A 22,493-nucleotide genomic window follows, 5' to 3' on the forward strand; every position below is an offset into this window, starting at 1 on the left:
GACAGCGAGGAAACAATGATTCTGAGAATACGTAAAGAAAGGGATGAGTGAAGTTATCGAGCTTGAGGCATCAACCTGTGACCACCTGTAAAGTTCTGCGGATGGCATCAGACGCGGCCAAAATTAGTTTTGCAGGATGGAAGACCAAGGGCGTAGAATAGATCATGTATGGCGAAACTGAAGCCTGATTTCCCGTATACTTTGTCGTACTCACTGAAAATAGCCGATCATCTACAAGCTCACAGTGTGTTGCAATGTGAGGCATTGTGAGCTGGCATATACTGTATGCTTTTTTTCAGTGAGCAACATTCAGTATTAAGCATAACCCAGGGGGGCCATTGTTCTTATAAAAGTGTCAAAGGTTATTAAAACATTATAATCCATTAATGCAGGCAATAATGGAAGATGATCTTTGGCGAGCACATATACGTACATAGAAGATGCATAAAAGATGAACATGAAAGTAAAAAGAAAAAAAGGGTAAACAGCTTATTGTGTGTCAAAGCAAATTTACAAATTTTCAGTCTGAACTGAGCTGTGAGGCAAAGACCACGTCACACTTCACCGCTGTGGGGCGGAAACTTTGTATGTTAGAAATCATTACTTTTCAGGAAATGGATAAAAGGATACAAAACAAAGTCTTCCGCACACCTCATCGGCTCAGTGACGGGTGAGTAGGCGGGGATCAACGTATGAGAATAAAATAAAATGACCCGCACACCGTATTTGTGTTTATTTATCTAAGCAACGTTTCAGTCACATAGACCTTCTTCAGGCATCTGAAGAAGACCTTCTTTATCTGAAGATAGACCTTCTTCATCTGAAGATATACCTTCTTCACCTGAAGAAGCCTGAGTGTTAATTTTACTTTTTGGACATTCAGGATTTTACGGCGTACATAGAACTGGTAATAGACTATGGATGAGAATGTTCTGCTATCTTACGATTCGATTCCGATTATTGGGGTCACGATAAAAAATCTATTTTTCCGATTCAAAACGAAAAAATTATTCCCAATCAGTTTTATCTATTTAATTCACTACAGTCATATTGTTGTCATCTGGACTTTAACAACCAAGTGTAGCCTAGTTATTTCCAACAGCTCAAACTAAACATTATATAATACCAGAGAGGGTGGCTTGTCAAAATTCTTGGCTTTGATGGTATCTTAGATTAGGTGTAGTTCTATTTGATGCAGACACACAACATAATTGCCTTGAATCAAGTAATAAATCGATTTTTGGAAATTGTGAATCGATTCTGAATTAGTGATGATAAGAATCAAGATTTTTACGTTAATCGATTTTTTTTCCAACATCCCTACAATAGATGCAAGATACCTGAAGCTTTAGAATCTGTCCTCAACTTTAACTTATATTGTCACATCACAGGTTTAAAAGTATAAAAGAGGTGGGTGAAATGCCTCCATAAATTCCTCCATAATTATCACAGAGAACTTTGTACAGTACATGACACTATCACCATCAGCTGCTCACTGACCTCCTGGGGTCAGTGTTGCTCTTCTCTATCTCTCTTACAAGGTCTGGTCTGGAGGGATGCAATGTTTATGTTGTTTATTTTATAAAAGGCAGCAGGGACTCACCAAACTGACTCCCTGTCAGCACCTAAAGGCTGTGAGTACTTTGAGTGGACACTAGTGTACAAGGCTCGCGTTGATGACACAGTCAACAATCATCACCAATCTTGGTGAAGGTCAGGTTGCTGGCTTCATACACCACATGGCCCAGTGTTTAACCCTTTAAGACCCGAGGTCTTCTTTAAAATGTTTTCCAAATCCTAAGTTTTTTGGAAAGATTTTTTTTTCTTTTTTTTTTAAAGATTTTTCAAAAATAGCAGATCTACAAGCTCATTTATTTGGCACTCTGTGCCAAAGAAATCTAAAGTGACACAGATGCGTTCCAGGTATTTTTTTTTTTTTAAACGTTTTGTTTATTCGTTGTTGTTTTTTTGTTGCATACTCACAAGTAATACAGTAATTACTGAAGCAAATAAACAGAGTATCTCCAAAGGGTCAAAATAATTAAGTTACAGGATAGAATGCGTTCCAGGTCTTAATGGGTTAAAGTTAAACGGAAGGGAGGCTCAGGTGGGTGAGAGGTGAAGAGGAGTGAAACCTGCAGCGTTGTGTGTGCCGGAAATAGCCGATCTACAAGTCTGAGCTTGTAGATCGGCTATTTTTGGTGCGCCACACCGGAGCGCAATGAAGCATATAATTCAAGTTAGCGAGGAGGGTGTCTGGCCAGACCTGTTCTACCTGCCCTGCTCAGCCATCAGCTTTGCCAATACAGCCAGCCCACAGCACTGAGGTGGAAGGCCCATGTCATGTACCTACACAGTCATTACATAATGTACAGTACAGGCCTGCCCACTTACACACAAGTTTGTGTCACTAGCTTTGTGGGGACATTACAAATGTGATCTCTTTGTTTTAACCTGCTCAGCCAGCCTAACCCGAACCTTAAACCCAAAAACAAAGAAACACTATCTCTTACCCTAAGCAGTAGCTCCTAAATGTCTAATCCTAAACGTTGCATAATTGTAACCGTAACTCTAAAAACATTTCTTTAAGCATGAAAATGACTTTTCTTCCTCACTATCCCCACAAGGTCATTTTAGTACTGGTTTTACCATCATCCTCACGGCACATCAAGATCCTATTCACGACCGTGTGATAGATTAGAGTACCGGAACGGTCACCCCCCAATGGCCGTGACCACGACAATGGAGAACGGAAAACAGGCCAGACTCTCCTCCTCAACGAGGAGAACTGCCGGGCCACTCCGCCACGCGCCACAGCCAATAACAACAGCCAATCGGAAAACAGTATCTGAAACGTCAGACACGGGTGCAGGCCACGCCTCACACGGGGGAACCAACAGGGACAGAGAAATACAGACACTGACACATGGCCTCAGAAGGTTGGCAAGGCCCCAAAGAGGCTGTCCACATACAGGCATATTGTGTACATACGCAAGGATTTACTCAAAACAAACAAAACGGCAACAAAACAAACATGCACTCACCAACATGCTTCCATACGCCAAACTGTGTTAAGGGAACTTGTATTTTTTGTTTCCCCCTGTGCAAGCCAGACACATCTATGGTTGGTAGTGTTTGCATCATTTAATAGTTCCCTAATAGGTCTTATTACACCACAGACTGTGACAAAATAAGGAAGTCTTTGTCTCTGTGAGTGTGTGAATAAGAACACTAAAGACCCACGTGGATGAATCAGCAAGTTTTCCTCTCCTCCAGGTGGAGCTGCTATTGTCATATAAACAGCATTTCCCTAACCCTCCCTGTAGAAAGTTCATTGCTCAGTGTGTGTGTGTGTGTGTGTGTGTGTGTGTGTGTGTGTGTGTGTGTGTGTGTGTTTTTTCTGTTGCTAAGACATGTAATATTGTGCCTGGGTGGGTCTTGGCCAAAGTTCAACTGCGCATGAATCACCAACAATGCCGGGTTCACTGGTATTTAGTTGGGGAATGGGTGTCCCAAAGTCTCAATCCAGAACATCAGCCAGGGCATGTCACAGAGGTGTTGCAGTGCGATACAAGATACAAGAACTTTTATTGTCATACTGTACAGTATGTACAGTAAAACCAAGAATGTTTTCACTACACAATGACATTCTTACTTTGTATTCCACTATGCACAGCTACAAATCAGTTGATATCAACAAAAGCTAATTAACCAATACTGCCACTGACGTAAAAAACGTAATTGTATTTTAATTTTTAAATTTTTTTTTTATTTGACCCAAAGACCAAGGAGATATGATTTTTCGAAGATCTAGACTCTGATGAAGAGTCTAGATTTCAAAGATCTAGACTCCCATCCACTTCCTTGTTAAATTAAAACTTAAATATTCTGTATCTCGGCTCCTGAGTACTTTTTTTTTTTCAATGAAAAATCTCTGGCAGTGGGCAAACGCGGCCAGCAATAATTCTGGCAGTGAATGAGTTAAGCAGCCATTCTTAAGCACAGTCGGTAATAAAAGGTTCCCATGTATCTATGCGATGCGTTGTGAGCTTGTAGGTAAAGTATTTTCAAAATGATACATTTATTGTCGTTAATTATGGGACGACCAATGGTAAAGGTATTGAAACAGGGCCTTACGCTTTTCAAAGAAACAAGGACAGGTTGTGGAAGTCTTGGAGCAGGGTCATTAGGATTGAAAGGAACAAGGTTCCAGGTTGTGGAAGTATTGGAATGGGGCCGATTGAAAAGCACAATGGAAACCTGCTGCTTCTGAAACAAGGACCTTCCAGCACTGAGCTCTGGCTACAGGTAAAATCTAAGCTAAGGGCAACACTGAATTCTTTCCAGCCGATAGGAAAGATGAGCATAGCCTTGGGATAAGTTTGTGTGTGTGTCCTGGTGTGTGTCTGTGCATGCATGCATGCGTGCGTGCGTGCGCACGCGCATGCATGCACGCACGCACGCACGTGCATGCGTGTGTGTGAAGTCATGTGGAGCCATTGCAGGGGTTAATGTCAGGTTTTTAATAACTTATAAGCCAACTGCTGGGGGCCCGGCCTCATACCACACACTCTCCTGCAAGGACCAGGCATGTGTGTGACTGTGTGTGTGTGTGTGTGTGTGTGTGTGTGTGTGTGTGTGTGTGTGTGTGTGTTTGAGGGTCTTTCCACTTCTTCCAACCATCTTAGTTATGCATTAGTTATCCTGGTTATCCTCCACAAAGACCTGACTATGTGCACGACACGTGACCACAATGGAAATAAGTCACACAACTTTATTGTGTTTATATGTCCTTGACGTTTCCCTGAGAAGCATGCAACATCGTTTAACCAAGATGTTGAATAAATCAAATCATATCAAAATCATAAAATGAAAAGGATAAACTGGCTGATAAACAGCAGTTTCCTATGACATGCTTGTCAGTTTTCACTGTGACACTTTTGTGCATGTGCGCACACACATACAAATAGTTTCTGAGTCAGTGTGTGAGGTGTCAGTATCAACATCCGCCTGCCACGTTTTGGGGCTTAAACAGAGAGAGAGTGTGTGAGTGTGTGTGAGAGTGTGTGAGAGTGTGTGAGAGTGTGTGTGAGTGAGTGAGTGAGTGAGTGAGTGAGTGAGTGAGTGAGTGAGTGAGTGTGTGTGTGTGTGTGAAGAGTCACGTAAGGGCAGGCCTGACTCTCACATGCTACTGCAGCTATGACGTCACATTACTCACTATCTCTCCCTCTCTCTCTCTCTCTCCCCCCAAGCAGAAACATCATGCTACAGTAAAAACATGATTAGGCCATTAAGACCTGAGGTCGATTCTACAAATACCTTCTCAGTAGTTCTCACACTTTCAAGATTTTTCCAAAATGTAAAAAAATAGCAGATGTACAAGCTTGCAGTGCGGCACAAAGTGACATGCTGTGAGCTAGTAGATCTGCTATTTTTGAATAGCCCGACGCTAAAATCTAAAATGACATGCTTTCTTCATTTTAACGGGCTAAGCAAACCTAGTTAAGCCAGACACGGATATGTATGCCAGTGGGGATATGTGTTCTGTTTTCATTTGAAATTATGGATACAGGATAGTGTGAGTGGTGGCCACGATTGTCGAATGTGACAGGGTAGCACTAGCAACTATGTAGAAATCCTTTCCTTGAAAGAAACTCCCAAATAAACTTTGAAACTAGCCATTTTAAATGTGAAGTTATGTCAAATCATTTAAATGTATACATTGTAGACTGTTTCCAAACAAGCCGACATTGTTCTCACACGCTTTTTAGATCCCATGGCCTAGAGGGGGCTAGTTTGTAGGCCAACCGAGGAGAGAATACATCCCATACCATGGAGGGACGATTGCTCTGCGATGGGCTAGTATAACAGTTGGTAGGCCAACCAGCCAACCAACCAATGCTGTAACTTCATCACTCAGTCAGTCTATATTTTCATAGTGCACTACGCTTATAGGGACGAGATAACTGAGTCACACACTCAATAATGGGGACTCATTCAGTCAGTCAGTCAGTCAGTCAGTCGGGGACATGGACTCGTATTGGATGGCCCCCGGGTCCGGCAACAAGCTGGTATGGTGCTCAAATTATCTGTTAAGGCCATTGTGTTGCACACATGGTAGAGTGAACTGTGAACTGTGGTTATCTAGGGCCTTTGGCTCCACAGTGTGTGTATGTGTGTGTGTGTGTGTGTGTGTGTGTGTGTGTGTGTGTGTGTGTGTGTGTGTGTGTGTGTGTGTGTGTGTGTGTGTGTGTGTGTGTGTGTGTCTCTCTGCTCTGGGAGAATAACACAGCATCTTTATAGGCCAATGAATCACACCGCTCGTAAACAAACACACTCTGTCTGCCCGACTGTGGGGGTCACTGCCAGGAAACGCGCACGCACACACAAACATGTGCACACACATGCACACATTCAGAGCTATAATAGGAGTGGAATAAAGTTTAGGATGGACAGTGAATTATCTGTAATGAAGTTCCTGGTTCTCATGAGTCTCTCGTCTCTTGCAGCCTCCCACGCAATCATCTGATGCGCACATTTGTATGCAAGTACACACGCATGATGAAGAGCAGTAGAAATATACCCAATAGGCCCAAATCTTATTACGTTCAAAATAGGCTCTAGAAATGACATTAAGTTCAAAATAGGCCCTAGAAATGACCACACACAAACTGGACCTTCTATCAAAAGACTGTCTCTAGCCAGGGGTTTAGTAAACCAGAAAAATTCTCTCTTCCATCTAAATACATCTTCCGCTCTACCCTTAGCCCCCCCACCCCACCACCCTTTCCTTTGTTTTCCAAAAAACAATCCTGCAGTACTGGGTAAGCATAACAGTGTTTACAGGACAAATTGAAGAAAATAAAATATGAAAAAAATAATACCCTGATGAGTCAAACTGTACCTGTACTGTTAAAAACGCTCTTACAAGCTGAGTCCCATCCAGGGAGAGCATCATCATGTTATGGTACAGATATTGTATGTGAAAATGGAAGATGTGTAATCCTCCCTCATTCCATATGGCATTTGTTTACACTAAATGCACCCTCACTCTCCCACTCAATGGATTATTTGTAATGTACAATATCCTGCCTCCCATGGGGAAGATTCCACAAAGATGGGGGGGTGTCTGAAGCTCTGGATTAGCTAATGACTATTTAGGGACAATGACATCACTGCTTCGTGGGAAAACAAGAATGTGTGTGTGTGTGTGCGCGCGCATGTACGTGTGTGTGTTAATAAGCAGGGTAGGATAAAAGCATATTTCTTTCTGTTTATATGTCCACAACAGGTATATGGATTCATTCAGGCTATCAATGGTTTGCTCAATGGTGCGTATGAAGTGTCTGTGTGTGCGCGTGCACGTGTGGCATTAGTGTATTGACAGCTGACTGATAATGCCCCTCCGCTTCTCCCGGCCCTCTTACATAATGGAGATCAATTAACAAAGAGCAGGGGGCCTTTTGGGCCCCGGTAACCCGCGCCACACCAAGGTCACAGCTGTCTTAAACCCCCACCCCCCCCCCCATCCCCTCACTTCCACTGTTCAACCATTTTTACTCTTCCCAGGGGAGGCTGGCTGAGCTGTCTTTTTTGACTGATTGAATACTTTATTAGACAGAAATGTAAGCACGTGGTGCAGTCTGACATTAAGACTAAAAGGATAACACAAAAAAGTCCTGAGGACTTGTTTCCATCGTGGTCCTATGTATCCAATTCATCAACATAGCATAACAAATTAACACAATAATACATGTCATCAACAAATATAAAACCCTATATGTACCAAAAAAAAAATCAGTTAATGGTGTGAATGTGTTATGATGTGAGCATGCTCAGTCAGTACCAGTACAAAAGAGGAGCAAGGGTCTTAACTTCGCACAGAGACCAAATCTGTCTCTCTAAGACCGTTAATCTCCTTGTGGAGCTGATTGGCTTTGCTGCAGACTTGACTTACCAACCTGGTGATGTTGTGTGACGTATATGCTCAGGTGAGTGCACCACACACAACACACACAGGCACACCCGCATGCAGGTGCCATGCAAGTATGAGTCGACCGAGAAGTTGTAAGACAACTCTGTAGGTCTGGCTATTGCAGAGGCGGGACAAGCCTGTTGCCGCTTCTGCTGCTTCTTTCCTGAAACTATCAAAAAAGTGTCCCACTGTACAGTAACTGAAATGCTGTGCCCCAAATGGACCGTTTTGCAATAATACACTGCAATTTAGAACTTCCTGGCTGTGTGTCAGTCCTGCCTGCATGCCCTGCACATACACTGTAGGTTTTCCACATTGTTGTTTGCATTGTAAACTGTATAATTTGTCCAATGTTTCACAAGACGCACCTTGACTAAACCCAATTCCTTTATGTTCCACATACTGGCAATAAAGTGTTCTCTGAGTTCTGATGCAAAGCAGTGACATCTGTTTAAGGCGAGTGCTTGGAGTTGCATTCAACACTGACGCAAACAAAAAGGGAGGGGGGATTCTACAGTATATGTGTGTAGCTTAGACCTACTAATAGCCGAGTGGGTAGAGAGGCCGTCTGGGAAATTTAGAGGCACCGGGGACTCCTAACACTCAATCCTCCTGCTCATTAATGTCAGTAGCCCTGTATAGATGTATCAGCTAAATTAGTACATGGGTAGCGTAAGCCGTAGCCCCCCAGCCCCCTCCCCACACCCAAACATGCTGTACCTGCAGGATGAGGACAAAGTAGTCCACGGCCTTGCCCCGCTGGTAGACGTAGTGCTGCGGTGAGCGCTTGTCGCTGTCATTGAACTTGATCTCCTGGATCACATCAGGGTGGCGAAGAATCCGCAGTAGCACCTTGTCTGAAACCTGAGATGGGCTGAACAAGGTCACCTCTGGGAGAGGAAGAGAGAGAGAGCAAGAGTCAAGGTCAAAGAAGACGGCAAGAAATCTATTCCAAACCTAAGTTTCAACAGGGAGTTGTTCTGGCAATTCAAAGTGCTGTGATTGGGGCTTGAGTGAGGGCTTGTATGGCCCATTGCCCCACCTGTATCGGGGACAAAGACACGTTCCGCCCCACACGGGGGTTCACAGTATACTGAGTCAGAGTGTAGAGTGAAAGGTGGGGCAATCTACGGAGCAAACATCGTTCTGCTTTCATTCTGTCAAGTCATGCTTTGTCTTTACGAAGGCACAGTGACTGGGTGTGCAGGGGTTCAAAAAGTTCAAAGTTCAAGTTGATGGTTAAAAGAACTAAAAGAACATAGGTGTTTAGGGTGAGGTCAACAGGAACAGGAAAAAAAGGCAGCACAAAAAGAGATGGAAAGAAGAGAAAGAGAAAAGAACAGAGAGAGAGAAAGAGAGAGCGTACAGTATACTTTAAACTCGCTGAAGACACACATGCTCATGCGTGCTCATGTGCTCCTGTTTTGTTTTGAGAAGCGCTACGTCATGCTAGCTGCGGCTAGTGCTAACTTCCACTGGGAGGCCTCCTGTCAGCCGCCGCTTTCTGACCCGACAGATGGCAACAGTCCACACGCTCAATTGATTTGTAGTGCAGGGAAGACTTTACATCCCGTTGGCCTGATGCCAATGTCGCATTTTGCTAGTAAGCACGTACAGGCATACTTGGTGCTTAGACCTTAAATATGGCTCCTGAGGAAACACGCAAGGAGAAATCTGAGCTTAGAATGGCAAGTAGGGACGTGTGACTGTTTTTGCCGGATGTGCAGCTTGCGTCAATCACTTTCTGGCACACCGAGCTTCAGTGTTGATGTAATTAAATGCGTAGAAGATGGGTAGTCAAAAACTACAATGAAATACTGGTTGGAGCACTTTAAATGTGGTACAGGCCCGGTGAGTCAGTAACATTATGATTGTGTGTGACATGTTGTATCAGTTTGTGTATGACTTTTACTCACCTGTGGCTAAGAAACGATGAGCGGCCAACAGTAGCTGAGGAGAGATCTTAACTTTGGATTCGGTCTCATGCTGCTTGAAGACCGAGAAATCTCTCTTATTCTTGTTGGCCGGCACCTTTTTCCTGTGGCGGGTGTTATCAGCTGGACACACGCACACAAACAATTTATCATTTGACAAGAGTCTAAATTCAACATGTTACCAGAATAACATAACTATCTGTTATTCCTAATCAAAAGATAAAGCAGTGGTCCTTTTTGTTATAGTGACATTAAGGGGGAAATACTGTTATACAGAGTCTCCACTGAGAGCTGAGCAATCAAGCAGCCTATCACATTTTCTCACCACACTGGCTGTAATCTCTCAAGAACAGATTCTGCTCTGCGTTGGAATCTGTCGTGAAGGTTCGTCATAACGTGTACACACTGGGCTACAAGTGGGCGTGCCTTCAGATCAGGAAGCAGGCCGCGCTTTACCCAATCAAATGTAGTGGGTGGGATTTACGTGTCCGCCGATCATTCCCCACTCGAAACCAACCGAAACTAATTTAACAATAGCGTCCGCGGAGCAGACAAAACCACGAAAAGATATTCACATTTTAACTTGCTCTTTTATCATAGAAACAAGTGGGCTTATAACCAAAACGATCCATGTTCTCTGGGAGAAGTGGTGTTAGTGTTCCGTGTAGACATATTGTTAGTGGGAATGAAAACATAGTCGCACCACCGGAAGTGAAACGCTGAAGGCAGACCAAAACCCCGGTTTCCTTGCGCACGGGTGCCACGTCGTCATTGTCCCAGAGCCAAGTGAGATAGTACAAACAGCAGAGGGCGCTGTTTTTCCTTCTCATTTGGTTCTGGGTTCCCATATTGCACTGGCTGTGACAAACGCGTAATAATAATAATAATAATAATACCTCTAATTTATATAGCGCTTTTCTAAGTACGCAAAGGCGCTTTACATGGTTGGCATGAGAAAACAACAAAGAAAAAAACACTTAATAAAAGGCTAATACTAAGGAATAAACTCAATAAATACAGTGGAATGAAGATGATGATAAGCCAAAGCCACTCACTGTAAAGATCAGATTCATCCAGAATCTCTGATTTGATTATCTCCTCGATGACATCTTCTAGCGTGACCAATCCCAGCACCTCGTAGAACGGATCTCCCTCCCCCTCGTTGTTCACCTTCTGCACAATGGCCAGATGGGATTTTCCTAAATGGGAGCAAGATAGAGAGAGGCATTAGTTGGATTATCAGTCAATCAATCAATCAATCCACCAAGCAAAGGCCTGGATCAATGTCAACTCAATCGGCTAAATAGCAAGCTTGTCTAAAAACAGTGAGTGTAGGAGCGCATCTCAAAGCCTATCATAGTATACATTGGGAGTGCAACGGTTAATAGAACTAATTGATTATTAAAATAATTAATTATAATAAAACAGTCAATTTTCAAAAACGTGAGCTTGAGGATCAGCAATTTTTGCAAATTTTTAATGCAAGCCCATCGGGTTCAATGATCCTAAGAAAGAGTAGTGTATAATTTCCAAAGTGAAGTTAGAATGCATGATTTGGCTCCCTGGTAATCGCTGAAAAAGTCAAGTCAGGGCAAGCCAGATCCGATCAAAGTTTATTTGTCAAATAGCTGGCACTGACGGACATGCTTGGTTTATGATTCAAGATTCCAGATTTTATTGTTATATATCTCATAATGATACGAGAAGCAACAAGACACAAAGAAAAAAAATAATAAAAAGGAAAAAGGATAACTATTGCACACTGTGAGGTGTCTTTAACCGACCTCTAAATATTATGTCATGTGCCTGTGATTGTGGGATATGTTGAAATAATATAATAATTAGGGGTGTGCCGATATATCGCGATACGTTTTCGTGAAGATATGTATCGTTTTGAAATATCGTTATGAAAAAAAAACTAAAAACAGAACATAAGCTTTTTTTCACCCCATATATTTTCATAATAAAAAAGTGCCATATATATCGTATCGTATCGATGTCGTGAGCCAAATATCGTATCGAATCATGAAATTAGTGTATCGGCACACCCCTAATAATAATGTGTGGTGTGTGTAAGGTGCTGCCTTATGCTTAATAAATGTGCATGCTATGTATATGTGGTTGTCCGCCTGGGTGTGTGTGTGTATGCACAGCTGGCCTCTGAGTTTGTATGTGTGTGTAACAGGCAGACAGGCAACAGGGCTGTTAGTGTCCATTGTTCATAAGGCTGGTTGCCCGGAGGAAAAAGCACTGTATCTACCCAGTACCGCAGCCTCAACCCAGTATGTGATCATAATGACTAAAACATGTGATTTGGACCAAGCCTGCGGATTGCAGTATGTCAACTCCCTCACGGCTAACATTTATATGTTTATGACTATATCTGATAACGGCTATTTCCCAACTCTCGCCTGCTTCCCCCCCACCCCCCAATTTGCTCTGCTTGCACCGCAAACAGCACGTTAATGGTTACAGGTCATTATAGGTAGGGCTGGGTGTGGACTTTGGCCATGTCTTTTACTGTACTACGTGCAAACAAAAGCACTCTCACACACAAACACACACACACACACACACTTGTATGTGCTCATACACACAATCCACATAAACAAACACACTTATTACACACAAAAATGAACTTTTCACCTGGCACTTTATCACTGATATCAATAGTGTATCAACAGTGCAAATGTTGATGCGAGACTTTCTGGCAGAATGGTTGTGTCCACATCAAGTGCAGCACTGGCAAACAGGCTGCCATGGCGCGCTGCGGATGCAGGCTGAATTATTAATGCCAGTGCCAGAACGGAACACTAGTCACAGCTGTCTTGGGGGTAGAGGCACCGTGTGGAGAAGGATAATGCCCTCACCCCCGCCCTGACTCACACATGCCATGCCAAGTACCTGTAGTGACTGTGCACTGCACGTATGTCCACACACAAAAGGTAATCAATGGAATAATCGATACCTAAATAATTGATAGTTGCAGGCAGCCCTAATTAGGACCTGCCTTCACTGCACGTCATAATGTTATACTACAGTACACACATTCACACGCACACACTCCTTGGCTTATTTTTGTTTCCATTCTGCTGAAGGCCCGTCATGATCAAGGATGAAATGACAGGGGTGACAGAAACAAAACAAAGTATTCCTGCCATCAATCAGCTATCCTTTTCCTCGCTTCCAAGAAGAGGCCTGTCAGATCGGGAACGGGACGTGTAGAGAGAGGGCTTACTGAACTTAACAGGATCTGAAGTGTTTTAGGAGTGCGTCCTTGATGCCAGCCTGCATAGCCGGGGGGGGGGGGGGGGGGTTTGAGTAGACGGCATTGGCAGAGTGCCACAGGGACATTCTAAACATTCCGTGCCCTGACCTTGGCTTGACCACAGGAATAGAGCATAGAGTAAACCTATTTGTCTCCCGAGTCCCGGCTTACTGGAGGAGTCCATGATGTCATGTTCGCAAGAGAGAGACAGACTGGTGGAGGGAGGGGGTTGTATATTTTAGTCTGGACTCTCTGAAGTCTCCAGAGAAGGCGGTCATGATTAATTTGTCGTACGGCGGAATGAGTCGCACGCCAAAAATAGCCCGTCTACAAGTTCACAACGTGTCAGGGATGATGCGACGCATTGTGAGTAGATCGGTGGTACACTCACCACCGTGTTCTGGCAAGCTGAGGCCGGTGGTCCTCAGCTTGTCCCCCCCTCCCCCCACGGCTTGATACATTTTGGATGGTCTGAAATCAAGACACTTCTCAATAAAATACTGTTGCCCAATTGAAACGGGGGGTCCATGACGGCATGGCCATGGCACTTGCCTGGAACGCCTTGTACGGGATGAGGAGAGTATGTAAATCTGAGGTGGGAGATGACGTCCAAGAGACGGCTGTACACCAGAATCAGCACTGCTGTATAGGGCAAGAGACATGGGACACTCACAACACAGCAGGAAACCCCGGATGGTGTCCACACAAGAATGCTACGAATAGCACTCGATGTCACATGGGTGGACCTCTACGGGGGGGGGGGGGCCTCCCGTGGGTCACGGACAAGGTTCAGGGAGAGAAGGATGACTGTGTCAGGCACCCGGAACTGATGGTGAGGGTACTGACTCTGTGGGAGCCAACCCAAGGCACAGCTAGGAGGGTGACGGAGGTGCACCACCTAAGTAGACACAGTGCGCGGCCTGACAGCGGAGCCAGAGACACTGCAGTGCTCTGGGACCTGATGCTGGATAGGAGGGTGACGGAGGGCGGCGATCCAGGGGTCCCGAGTTGGCGTCAGCTAGCGCGCACCGTCGCATCGCATGCAATTAAAAGAGTGGGTGTGTGGGGGTTGTGTCCTGTGTTGGCTTATGCTTATTTAATAAAGTGACTGTGAATATAGTGAGAAGATGCTATGCGTGTTTCTTTGGGGTGCATCTTAACACATACAGTGCCAAGATCCCGTCTACACGTTCTTTCAAATCCATCGCTTGAGTGCCAGGATTCATAAGAGCCTGTTTACACGTTCTTTTGAATTTTCATTGTTTAATCTGTGATCGCACGGCTGTGTTTATTTCTCATCAACACTTTCGTTTTCCACTTACGTCACACTCACCCGGAGCCGGATGTAAAAAAAAAAAATCATTTCCGGGTCACGTTGTTTTTTTCCGGTGATTTTCGGCCAGAATAAGGAAAAACACGGTTTTTCACACGGTAGAAAAGACAAACGGACAGCTCAACTTCTATTTTCTTTGGTCCGGGTGACTAACAGCCATCGTCGTAGTGTATCACGTCGTTTTCAGGCCGATCAGCGGGCCGGGAATTGTCGAAAACGTCACATCCTTTGAATGACCGGATATGACGTGGGCCTGTTTGGGAGGGGGTGAGCGAGGTGATCAATGTTTGGATGTGCTGCTCTCTACTGGTGGAACAATCGTAGGTGCTTGACAACACAATCAGAGAATGTATTTGAATGAAAAATTACAAAACAAAAAAATTAAAAAACACGCAAATTGCTGGCACAGGGGTGAGTACATTATGAATAAACTCTGGCAGTCAATGTGTTAACAATATGATTTATCTTGGGTCTTTGCGACAATGTCCCATATGTTATTTCAACCCAGTACTATAATCTATCTACAATGCTCAACAATTCATTAGTTAACATTCTTGTGCACTGCATGCCAAGTAATTAATGTGGCAATACAAGGAATGGAAAAATAATGCAATGGAAAAGTCTGTGTGTGTGTGTGTGTGTGTGTGTGTGTGTGTGTGTGTGTGTGTGTGTGTGTGTGTGTGTGTGTGTGTGTGTGTGTGTGTGTGTGTGTGTGTGTGTGTGTGTGTGTGTGTGTGTGTGAGACTGTGTGTGTGAGACTGTGTGTGTGTGTGTGACCTCTCTCTGAGCTCCCTACAGAGCTGAGTCAATATTTCAGAGGAAGCGGGGACCACAGGGGACATACTTACTGCTAGTCACAGGAGAGTCACTTTTAGAATCTATCGACTCCTTTGTACACACGAGCGCACGCACGAACACACACACACACACACACACGAACGCCCACACATGCACGCGCGAGCCTGACCGATGCAAGATTTTTTTTATCCCAATTTCGGAGAGTCCTAGACCACCAATTACCAACGTTTCAAATCAGTTTGAATTCTTTTTTTACATTTAACATTTAACTTCCAAAATAACCGATCTACAAGCTGCTGTGAACTAAATCGGCTATTATTGAAAATGTTCGGCTAAAACGATTTAGACACATCAGCAGCATAATTGCCGATACCGTCAAATAGTGGCCGATATATCGGCCAAACATATATTTATCAGTCAGGCTTGCACACACACACACACACACACACATATGAACTGCTCCATGCCAGCAGGATCTGACCTGTGTCAGCTGGGGTCTCCAGAGTTCAAACACTACCGAGTCAGCCCACTATGTGGTGCTGGGCTGTTGCTAGACCTTTTTCACAAACTGCGACAGACATACTTCCACTTTTTCTTAGCAGTGCACAGATCTTTTCTCACCATTTACCGCAATGGTAAGAAAACAACATTTGGGGATGCCTGGTGGCTCAGACTGTTAGTTTTTGAAAAACCTCTTTTGGACTCCAGGGTTGATGTGGTTAAGCTTAGAATAGAAAAGGTAAAAGGAAATAAAAGGTCACAGTCACGGGGGCAAGGTCACAATGACATAATTAGTTGTATGTCATATGGAAATGGCATATCATGACAAATGCATGGTGTTGGCAGAGTTATGCACTGTACTGAGTGCAATCCTTCATGTTCTGTTGCTGCTGGCAATGGAAAGTACAGATCTATACAATCTGCAACAAAGAGGAAGTTTGTCTGGAATGAGTGTTTTTGTCATGCAACATACATGACTCAAGGTGGATAAATCAACAAGTGTCAGTTTTCTCCCAGTGGAGGCCACGTGATGTTAAAGTGACCCATGGGAAAGGGGAAGAAACGAAATGAGAAACAGGAACGAAGACAAAACGTGAGCATTATCCAATCTGCTGTACACCTCTCAGCTATGTGCAATAAAACGTTAATAAATGAAATGTATTCATTGTGGTAACTGTGATGTTTCTTTTTAGGGCTGAAGTGCTTTTAAGGTGATCTACAAAAACAGAATACAACTGGACTGAGCTTACCACTAATTGATGTTAACAAGTCAAGGCAGACTCCAGCTAGGAAATCAGCTTATCAGCTAATGTTGTCTGCTGTCAACACAGCATGGCCCACACACTAAATACTGTAACTTTGCCTGACTGAACAGGGGCTCAGAAGGTGGTCGTCTGGGAACTGGAAGGACCCTGGTACGATCCCCAGCTCCTCCTGACTGCCTGTGTCAAATTGCCCTTGAGCAAGACACTGAACCCTTAACTGCTGACGACAAGCACGTTGGTGCCTTGCATGGTTGTCTCCACTGTTGGTGTGTGAATGGGTGATGTAATGCAGTGGTTCTCAAACCTTTAACACATTGACTGCCAGAATTATTTCAGATTTTTTGCAATTTCATGCCAGGGTTTTTACATTGAAAAAAAAAAGTACTCAGGAGCTGAGATACAGAATGTTTAAGTTTTAAGTTAACAAGGAAGTGGATAGGAGTCTAGATCTTCGAAAAACCATATCTCCTTGGTCTTTGGGTCAAATTTAAAATAAATAAATAAAAATGTTTTTTTTTTTTTTTTCTTCCTTAAAGGGATACTTCACTTTAGGGCCGGGGACACATTTAAAAAAAATATTAAAAATAAATGAAAAAAGTTATGGAAAATTCATGGCCCCCTCACGCATTAGAGTGTCCTACTAATGTGTGAGGGGGCCATGAATTTTCCATAACTTTTTTCATTTATTTTTAATATTTTTTTTAAATGTGTCCCCGGCCCGAAAGTGAAGTATCCCTTTAAAATGAGTTAACTCGATCTTGGCAATCAATGTGTTTGGCAAGGTCTACCCTTAACTCTGACAGTATACAAATGGAACCAAATGGACCGTTCCATTTGTATACTGTCAGAACCCCTTTGAGAACCACTGATGTAATGCACATTGAAAAGCACTTTTTAATAACCAGGCATTATGCTGTAGAAAAGCAGAGTGCATTTCCTTTTTACAATTAGGGCCTTTTCTCAGCCTCTCCCTCGGTTGCTACATCTGAAGTGGTTAGGCTTAGGCCATTACGCTTAGGTGCAGTATTTCACATCTGCTCCCATAGAGAAAAATTGCCTCATAACCAACAGTAATGGGAATATGTTTTTAACTGTACTTAACCAGGGGAGGTTTGCAGACCATTCAGACCAAAGTAAACCACCCTAATTCATGTTATTCATACAGTAGGTAGATATATTCACACCTGGGAGCTGCTCAGCGATACCACACTCTTCTACTGTTGGACACCGAGCAGACTAGAGCGTCTTTCTGGGGACTGACTGATTTGCTTATGGGCAGCCCAACATTATAGCAGCTGTTGTTGTGGGAAGATATGAGTAAAATAGATCACCTTATTAGTTTACCTGCCCTGATTCTCCCAGCCTGTATTGCAGATGCAATTGTGCTTCTCTGACCTTGTGGCATTCTGTCACCAGCATACCATTCAACTGGCTCTGCGTTTGTTGACATGAAACATCACAAAGACGAGGGGGGGAGAGCTATTAGTTTGTATGGGAAAGGAATGCCACGCGCATACCACCCACGCACACAAACAGATCGACGGCACTGACCACCGACACAAACTGACAAACATATGCACTCCTGGCGACGGAAAATGCACAAACATTGCACCCAAACATGCACACACAGGTATATTGTGTGGGTCAGGCCTGTTATTCCAGTGATACGGGCAAAAGCTGGAAGGAAGGAGGAAGAGCTACAATTTCAACAACAGTACAACTTCCTTGTTTTGGCAAATCTCTGTGTCACTCTCAAAGTCCATTGGAACAGAGCATCAGAATGAAATCCCTATACTCCGTTTTGAGTGAAGTGAGATAACGAGCGTAACAATGCACACAGGGCTGGGCAATGTATCAATTTTATAGCTATATCTTCTTGATATGAGATTAGTCTGGGAATATCTTAATGACGTGATATGGCATAACCGTCGTTTCCTGGTTTTAATTACTTATTTTATGCCTTCAAAATGCGTCACCCATTTCTGTTTTTACCTTTATATTATCATCACAATGTTGATATTGAGGTTTTGGTAAAAAACAAAAAAAATAATAATATTTTTGTCCGTATCACCCAACCCAAGATGCACATACCCAGGTTAAAATGAGGTCCAAACTCTACATCATAAACTTTGAAAATGGGAGCATATGCGCACACGCATGCATGTTTTACCGCACACATGTGACTTTAGGTCATTGTGCTGAGTGTGGAGCTTTCTTCTTGCTGACTGATATCATTAGGGGACCCGTAAACCCAAGTGTTGATGTGACACACTCGCACACACAAAGTTGAGTGGATTGCGACAGCATGGTCAGCACTCCCACAGTAGTTCCAGCGACAAGACAGGAAGAGGAATAGAGGAGCAGCAGGCCGCTGATAAGAGCCCTCAGAGAGCGAGAGACAGCGAGAGAGGTGGACAGAGATGCCGTGGTCCTGCTTTGACGTCATTTAATGTCGCAACGTGCCAAACATCCAAACACTGACATCCACCCTTGCCAGTTAGGAAGTGGTCCAAAATGCAGGGAAACGTTGGGCAGAACAAATAGCAACCATGCATTGGTCAGGTGTGGTCACACACACTTGGAAGTGCTGGCGCTAGCATTATTAGTAACGCAAATCTCAATCCCATCTACCACCAATGCTAAAGGTGTATGCGTGTTGGGAGTTGTCAATAAATTAAATTATTCATATGGTGTCAATATGCCCTGGTCTGCTGCTTCCCGATCCCTTGAACAAAATATTTAAAATAATAATTCAAATATGCTTGACAGAATGACTGGGATATATGCACTTGACTGGCATTATACTGGCAGACAGCAGTGATAATGATCTGTACGGTCTTGTATGGACTCGACCGGATATGAAACAGTGCTTTTTGAAAGATTTCAGGAGGGTAACTAAACATGACACATCACGCTAGTTTACGCCACTGACAGAAAGGTCAGTTGACGTGTGTGTGTGTATATCTACTCGCTGTTTCTTAGAGAAACACTTCCGGGTTTGTCTCAGAAAATTTGTATATAAAATATGCCCATACTCCACACACACACACACACACACACACACACACACACACACACACACACACACACACACACACACACACACACACACACACACACACACACACACACACACACACACACACACACACACACACACACACACACGAGAGAGATAGAGAGAGTGAGACAGAGATACAGAGCCATATGCACTCATTAGACAGACCGGGGTGGTACAGAGAGAGACGGGTTGTTGAGAGAAAGACGGACAAATTAGAGGCACGCCCATCACACAAAAGGAGACTCAGGTTGGATCTGTGACGGGCCTTATCAACCTCGATTGGGAAACCTTCAACACACATTGATCAAAGGGTGTGTGTGTGCTAGTACGTGTATGCATGCGTGCGCAGCGTGAGTGTGTGTCTAAAAGGGAGTGTCAGGAAAGTGAGCATACTAAACCCCAGTAAAGAGTGGGAGTGGAAGTGGGTAAATGAGTGTTTGGTACAAAGGTCAGGGAGGGCACACTGTAATGAATAGTAAAAGAATGCTGAAAGACAAGAGAGGGAGATATACTGTATGATGGCAAGATTGAGAGTGAGAAAACAAAGTGACTCAATGTGTAGGAGTGCATAGCAGGAACGGTACACTGACGGAGGGACAGTAAATCATTTTCCTTTTCTTTAAAGCAGAGAAAGTAGAAGGTGGCAGATATTGAACAGTTAAGTATCCATTATTGAACTGTAGCCCTCATAGCCAGGTCCTTAACAGCATATCAAAGGTAGGGTGGAGTGTCCAGTTGAGTGCCTAAGCACTGATAAAACACAGACGGGGGGCAATCTAGATACAAGCCTGGCAACACAAACCAAACAGAAGTTGGTCTATTTCCTGTATGTACAGTCAGAGTTCTCAACAAAAGAATCCCTATCTCAAAAGCTAATTAGTACATGCAGTCATAAGTTTCAGGGGAAGCATTTAATTTGACGTCACGTGTGCTGTACAGACAGACATGTCTTCCATTTGTAATGACATAAAAAAAATATTGGATGGGTTTTACAGGCCAGGTGCATGCATTTGAATTATTCATGGTGATTGGCTCTGAGAAACACATATGACACCTATGTGCTGTGCTGTGCTTCCGGTTCAAACCTGCTCCAGAGCCACTTTAACAAAGCTAAGGGGAAATGAAATGGAACAGGAAATGTTCCATGGCTTTGGGACTTTTCTGGTTTCTAATATCTTAATGCTGAATCATTTTACTTGAAACTAGCCTCATACATCTCATACATAATATGCTCAAACTAGGGTTACATGGACAGTTGACGAGACAACTGAATATTTTGCAAGAACAGACACACACAACACAATACTATGGGGTTTTCTGTGGTATGATATGAGAACAAAACGAGTCGAGGCACAAAATGCGGAATATTGCCGTGTTTCTCTTAAATCATATTTGGAGACCTCACCCTGTCAGGGTATGATGTAAGAACAAAATGACCACCAAGTGAATATGGTCCGTGTATCCTATGCAACGAGCAGGCCTAACACCAACTCTCCAAAATGTGATTAGATGCAACAGGTGGTGGTGAATCCTGACACCTGCCATTGCATCCAACACAACAAAAACTACACTACAAAAGGCTGAAATGGGGACGAGTGGTGACAGGTAGATTGCAAGAGAGAGCAAGACAATGTGACCTGTGGCACAGTTGGATACCATCGCCATGACGACCGATGCCAAGGTGCTAGAGAATGGAACTCTCAGAGTCTGTGGGGGGGTGGGGTCAGCGGAGAGGTGGAGGAACTGTGGGCCGGTCAATCATCGTACAGTATGTTCCCATGTAGTATGTTATTTGCAATTATGAGTCTGCAGACTGGACTGGAAGCTTCGAGCCTGAGTCAGTCAGTAAACTGTCAGTGTGTTGTGTGTGTGTGTGTGTGTGTGTGTCTGTGTGTGTAGGGCCACCTAGCTAAACATAATGCGATGTACTTAGGGCTCTCTCCAACAGGAGAGCACTCAACTCAAGTGTACAGTATGACCGACAGAGTGCACTCCTAGCTCAACCAACATCTTACCCCGCCATGCTCTCACTCATCTAACGCTCTCTCTCTGTATGCAGGTGTATGTGTATGTGTATGTGTGTGTGTGTGCGCTATTTTGCTCTGTGACTTGTTGCCAACGTCTTGCACCTCCTTGGCCAAGGTAACTAAGATGAACTGCAGAGCATTTCCACAGCCAAATCTCACACTGCACTGGTGCCACTGCAGTCAAATGTCAGTTTCCATTGAGCTAAAGCCAATATAAGCTGCAAGTATGATAGCTATGTTAATACACTTCAGGAGTGTGTGTGTGTGTGTGTGTGTGTGTGTGTGTGTGTGTGTGTGTGTGTGTGTGTGTGTGTGTGTGTGTGTGTGTGTAATATAATATGTACAGAGTAAATACAGTAGTACACACACACACACACACACACACACACACACACACACACACACACACACACACACACACACACACACACACACACACACACACACACACACACACACACACACACACACACACACACACACACACACACACACACACACGTATCCTAAATGAAGCAAATGGCTAATTTCATGTAGGCTTATTTATTGAATTGGGAACAGGCTCAATTAAATTGAGCCCAGGCTGTAATATTGCACAGTCAACTGATCTCACAGTACCGGTTACTGACAATGTTATGGAGGCAGAAAGGCAATAACTCAATACTCAGTGTGCTCTGTGTGTGGTGTGTGTGGTGTGTGTGTGTGTGTGTGTGTGTGTGTTTTGTCTACATGTCTGTGACCTTCAGACAAAATAACCAGAGGAAAAATACACCCCAGCGGGAGATGGTGTTGGTGTGCACGTGAATGTGTGTGTGTTTGTGGGTGTGTGTGT

The 22,493-nt window shown here is 43.8% G+C and overlaps 1 protein-coding gene across 1 annotated transcript in view; it reads right to left on the reverse strand.

The window, feature by feature from the left end:
* LOC308089366 (metal transporter CNNM4) overlaps positions 1 to 22,493 on the reverse strand; it is a 36,026-nt gene that overhangs the window by 11,414 nt on the left and 2,119 nt on the right. Inside the window, exons 2-4 of the mRNA XM_080434048.1 lie at positions 10,965 to 11,108; positions 9,892 to 10,032; positions 8,696 to 8,865 (exon numbers count right to left, since the gene is read on the reverse strand). Of these exons, the coding sequence (XP_080290174.1) occupies positions 8,696 to 8,865; positions 9,892 to 10,032; positions 10,965 to 11,108 (455 nt within the window). The remainder of the gene's footprint in view (positions 1 to 8,695; positions 8,866 to 9,891; positions 10,033 to 10,964; positions 11,109 to 22,493) is intronic.

Source organism: Gymnoscopelus braueri, assembly GCF_963280865.1.
Source record: "Gymnoscopelus braueri genome assembly, chromosome: 7".
In the NCBI taxonomy this organism is placed as follows: domain Eukaryota; kingdom Metazoa; phylum Chordata; class Actinopteri; order Myctophiformes; family Myctophidae; genus Gymnoscopelus; species Gymnoscopelus braueri.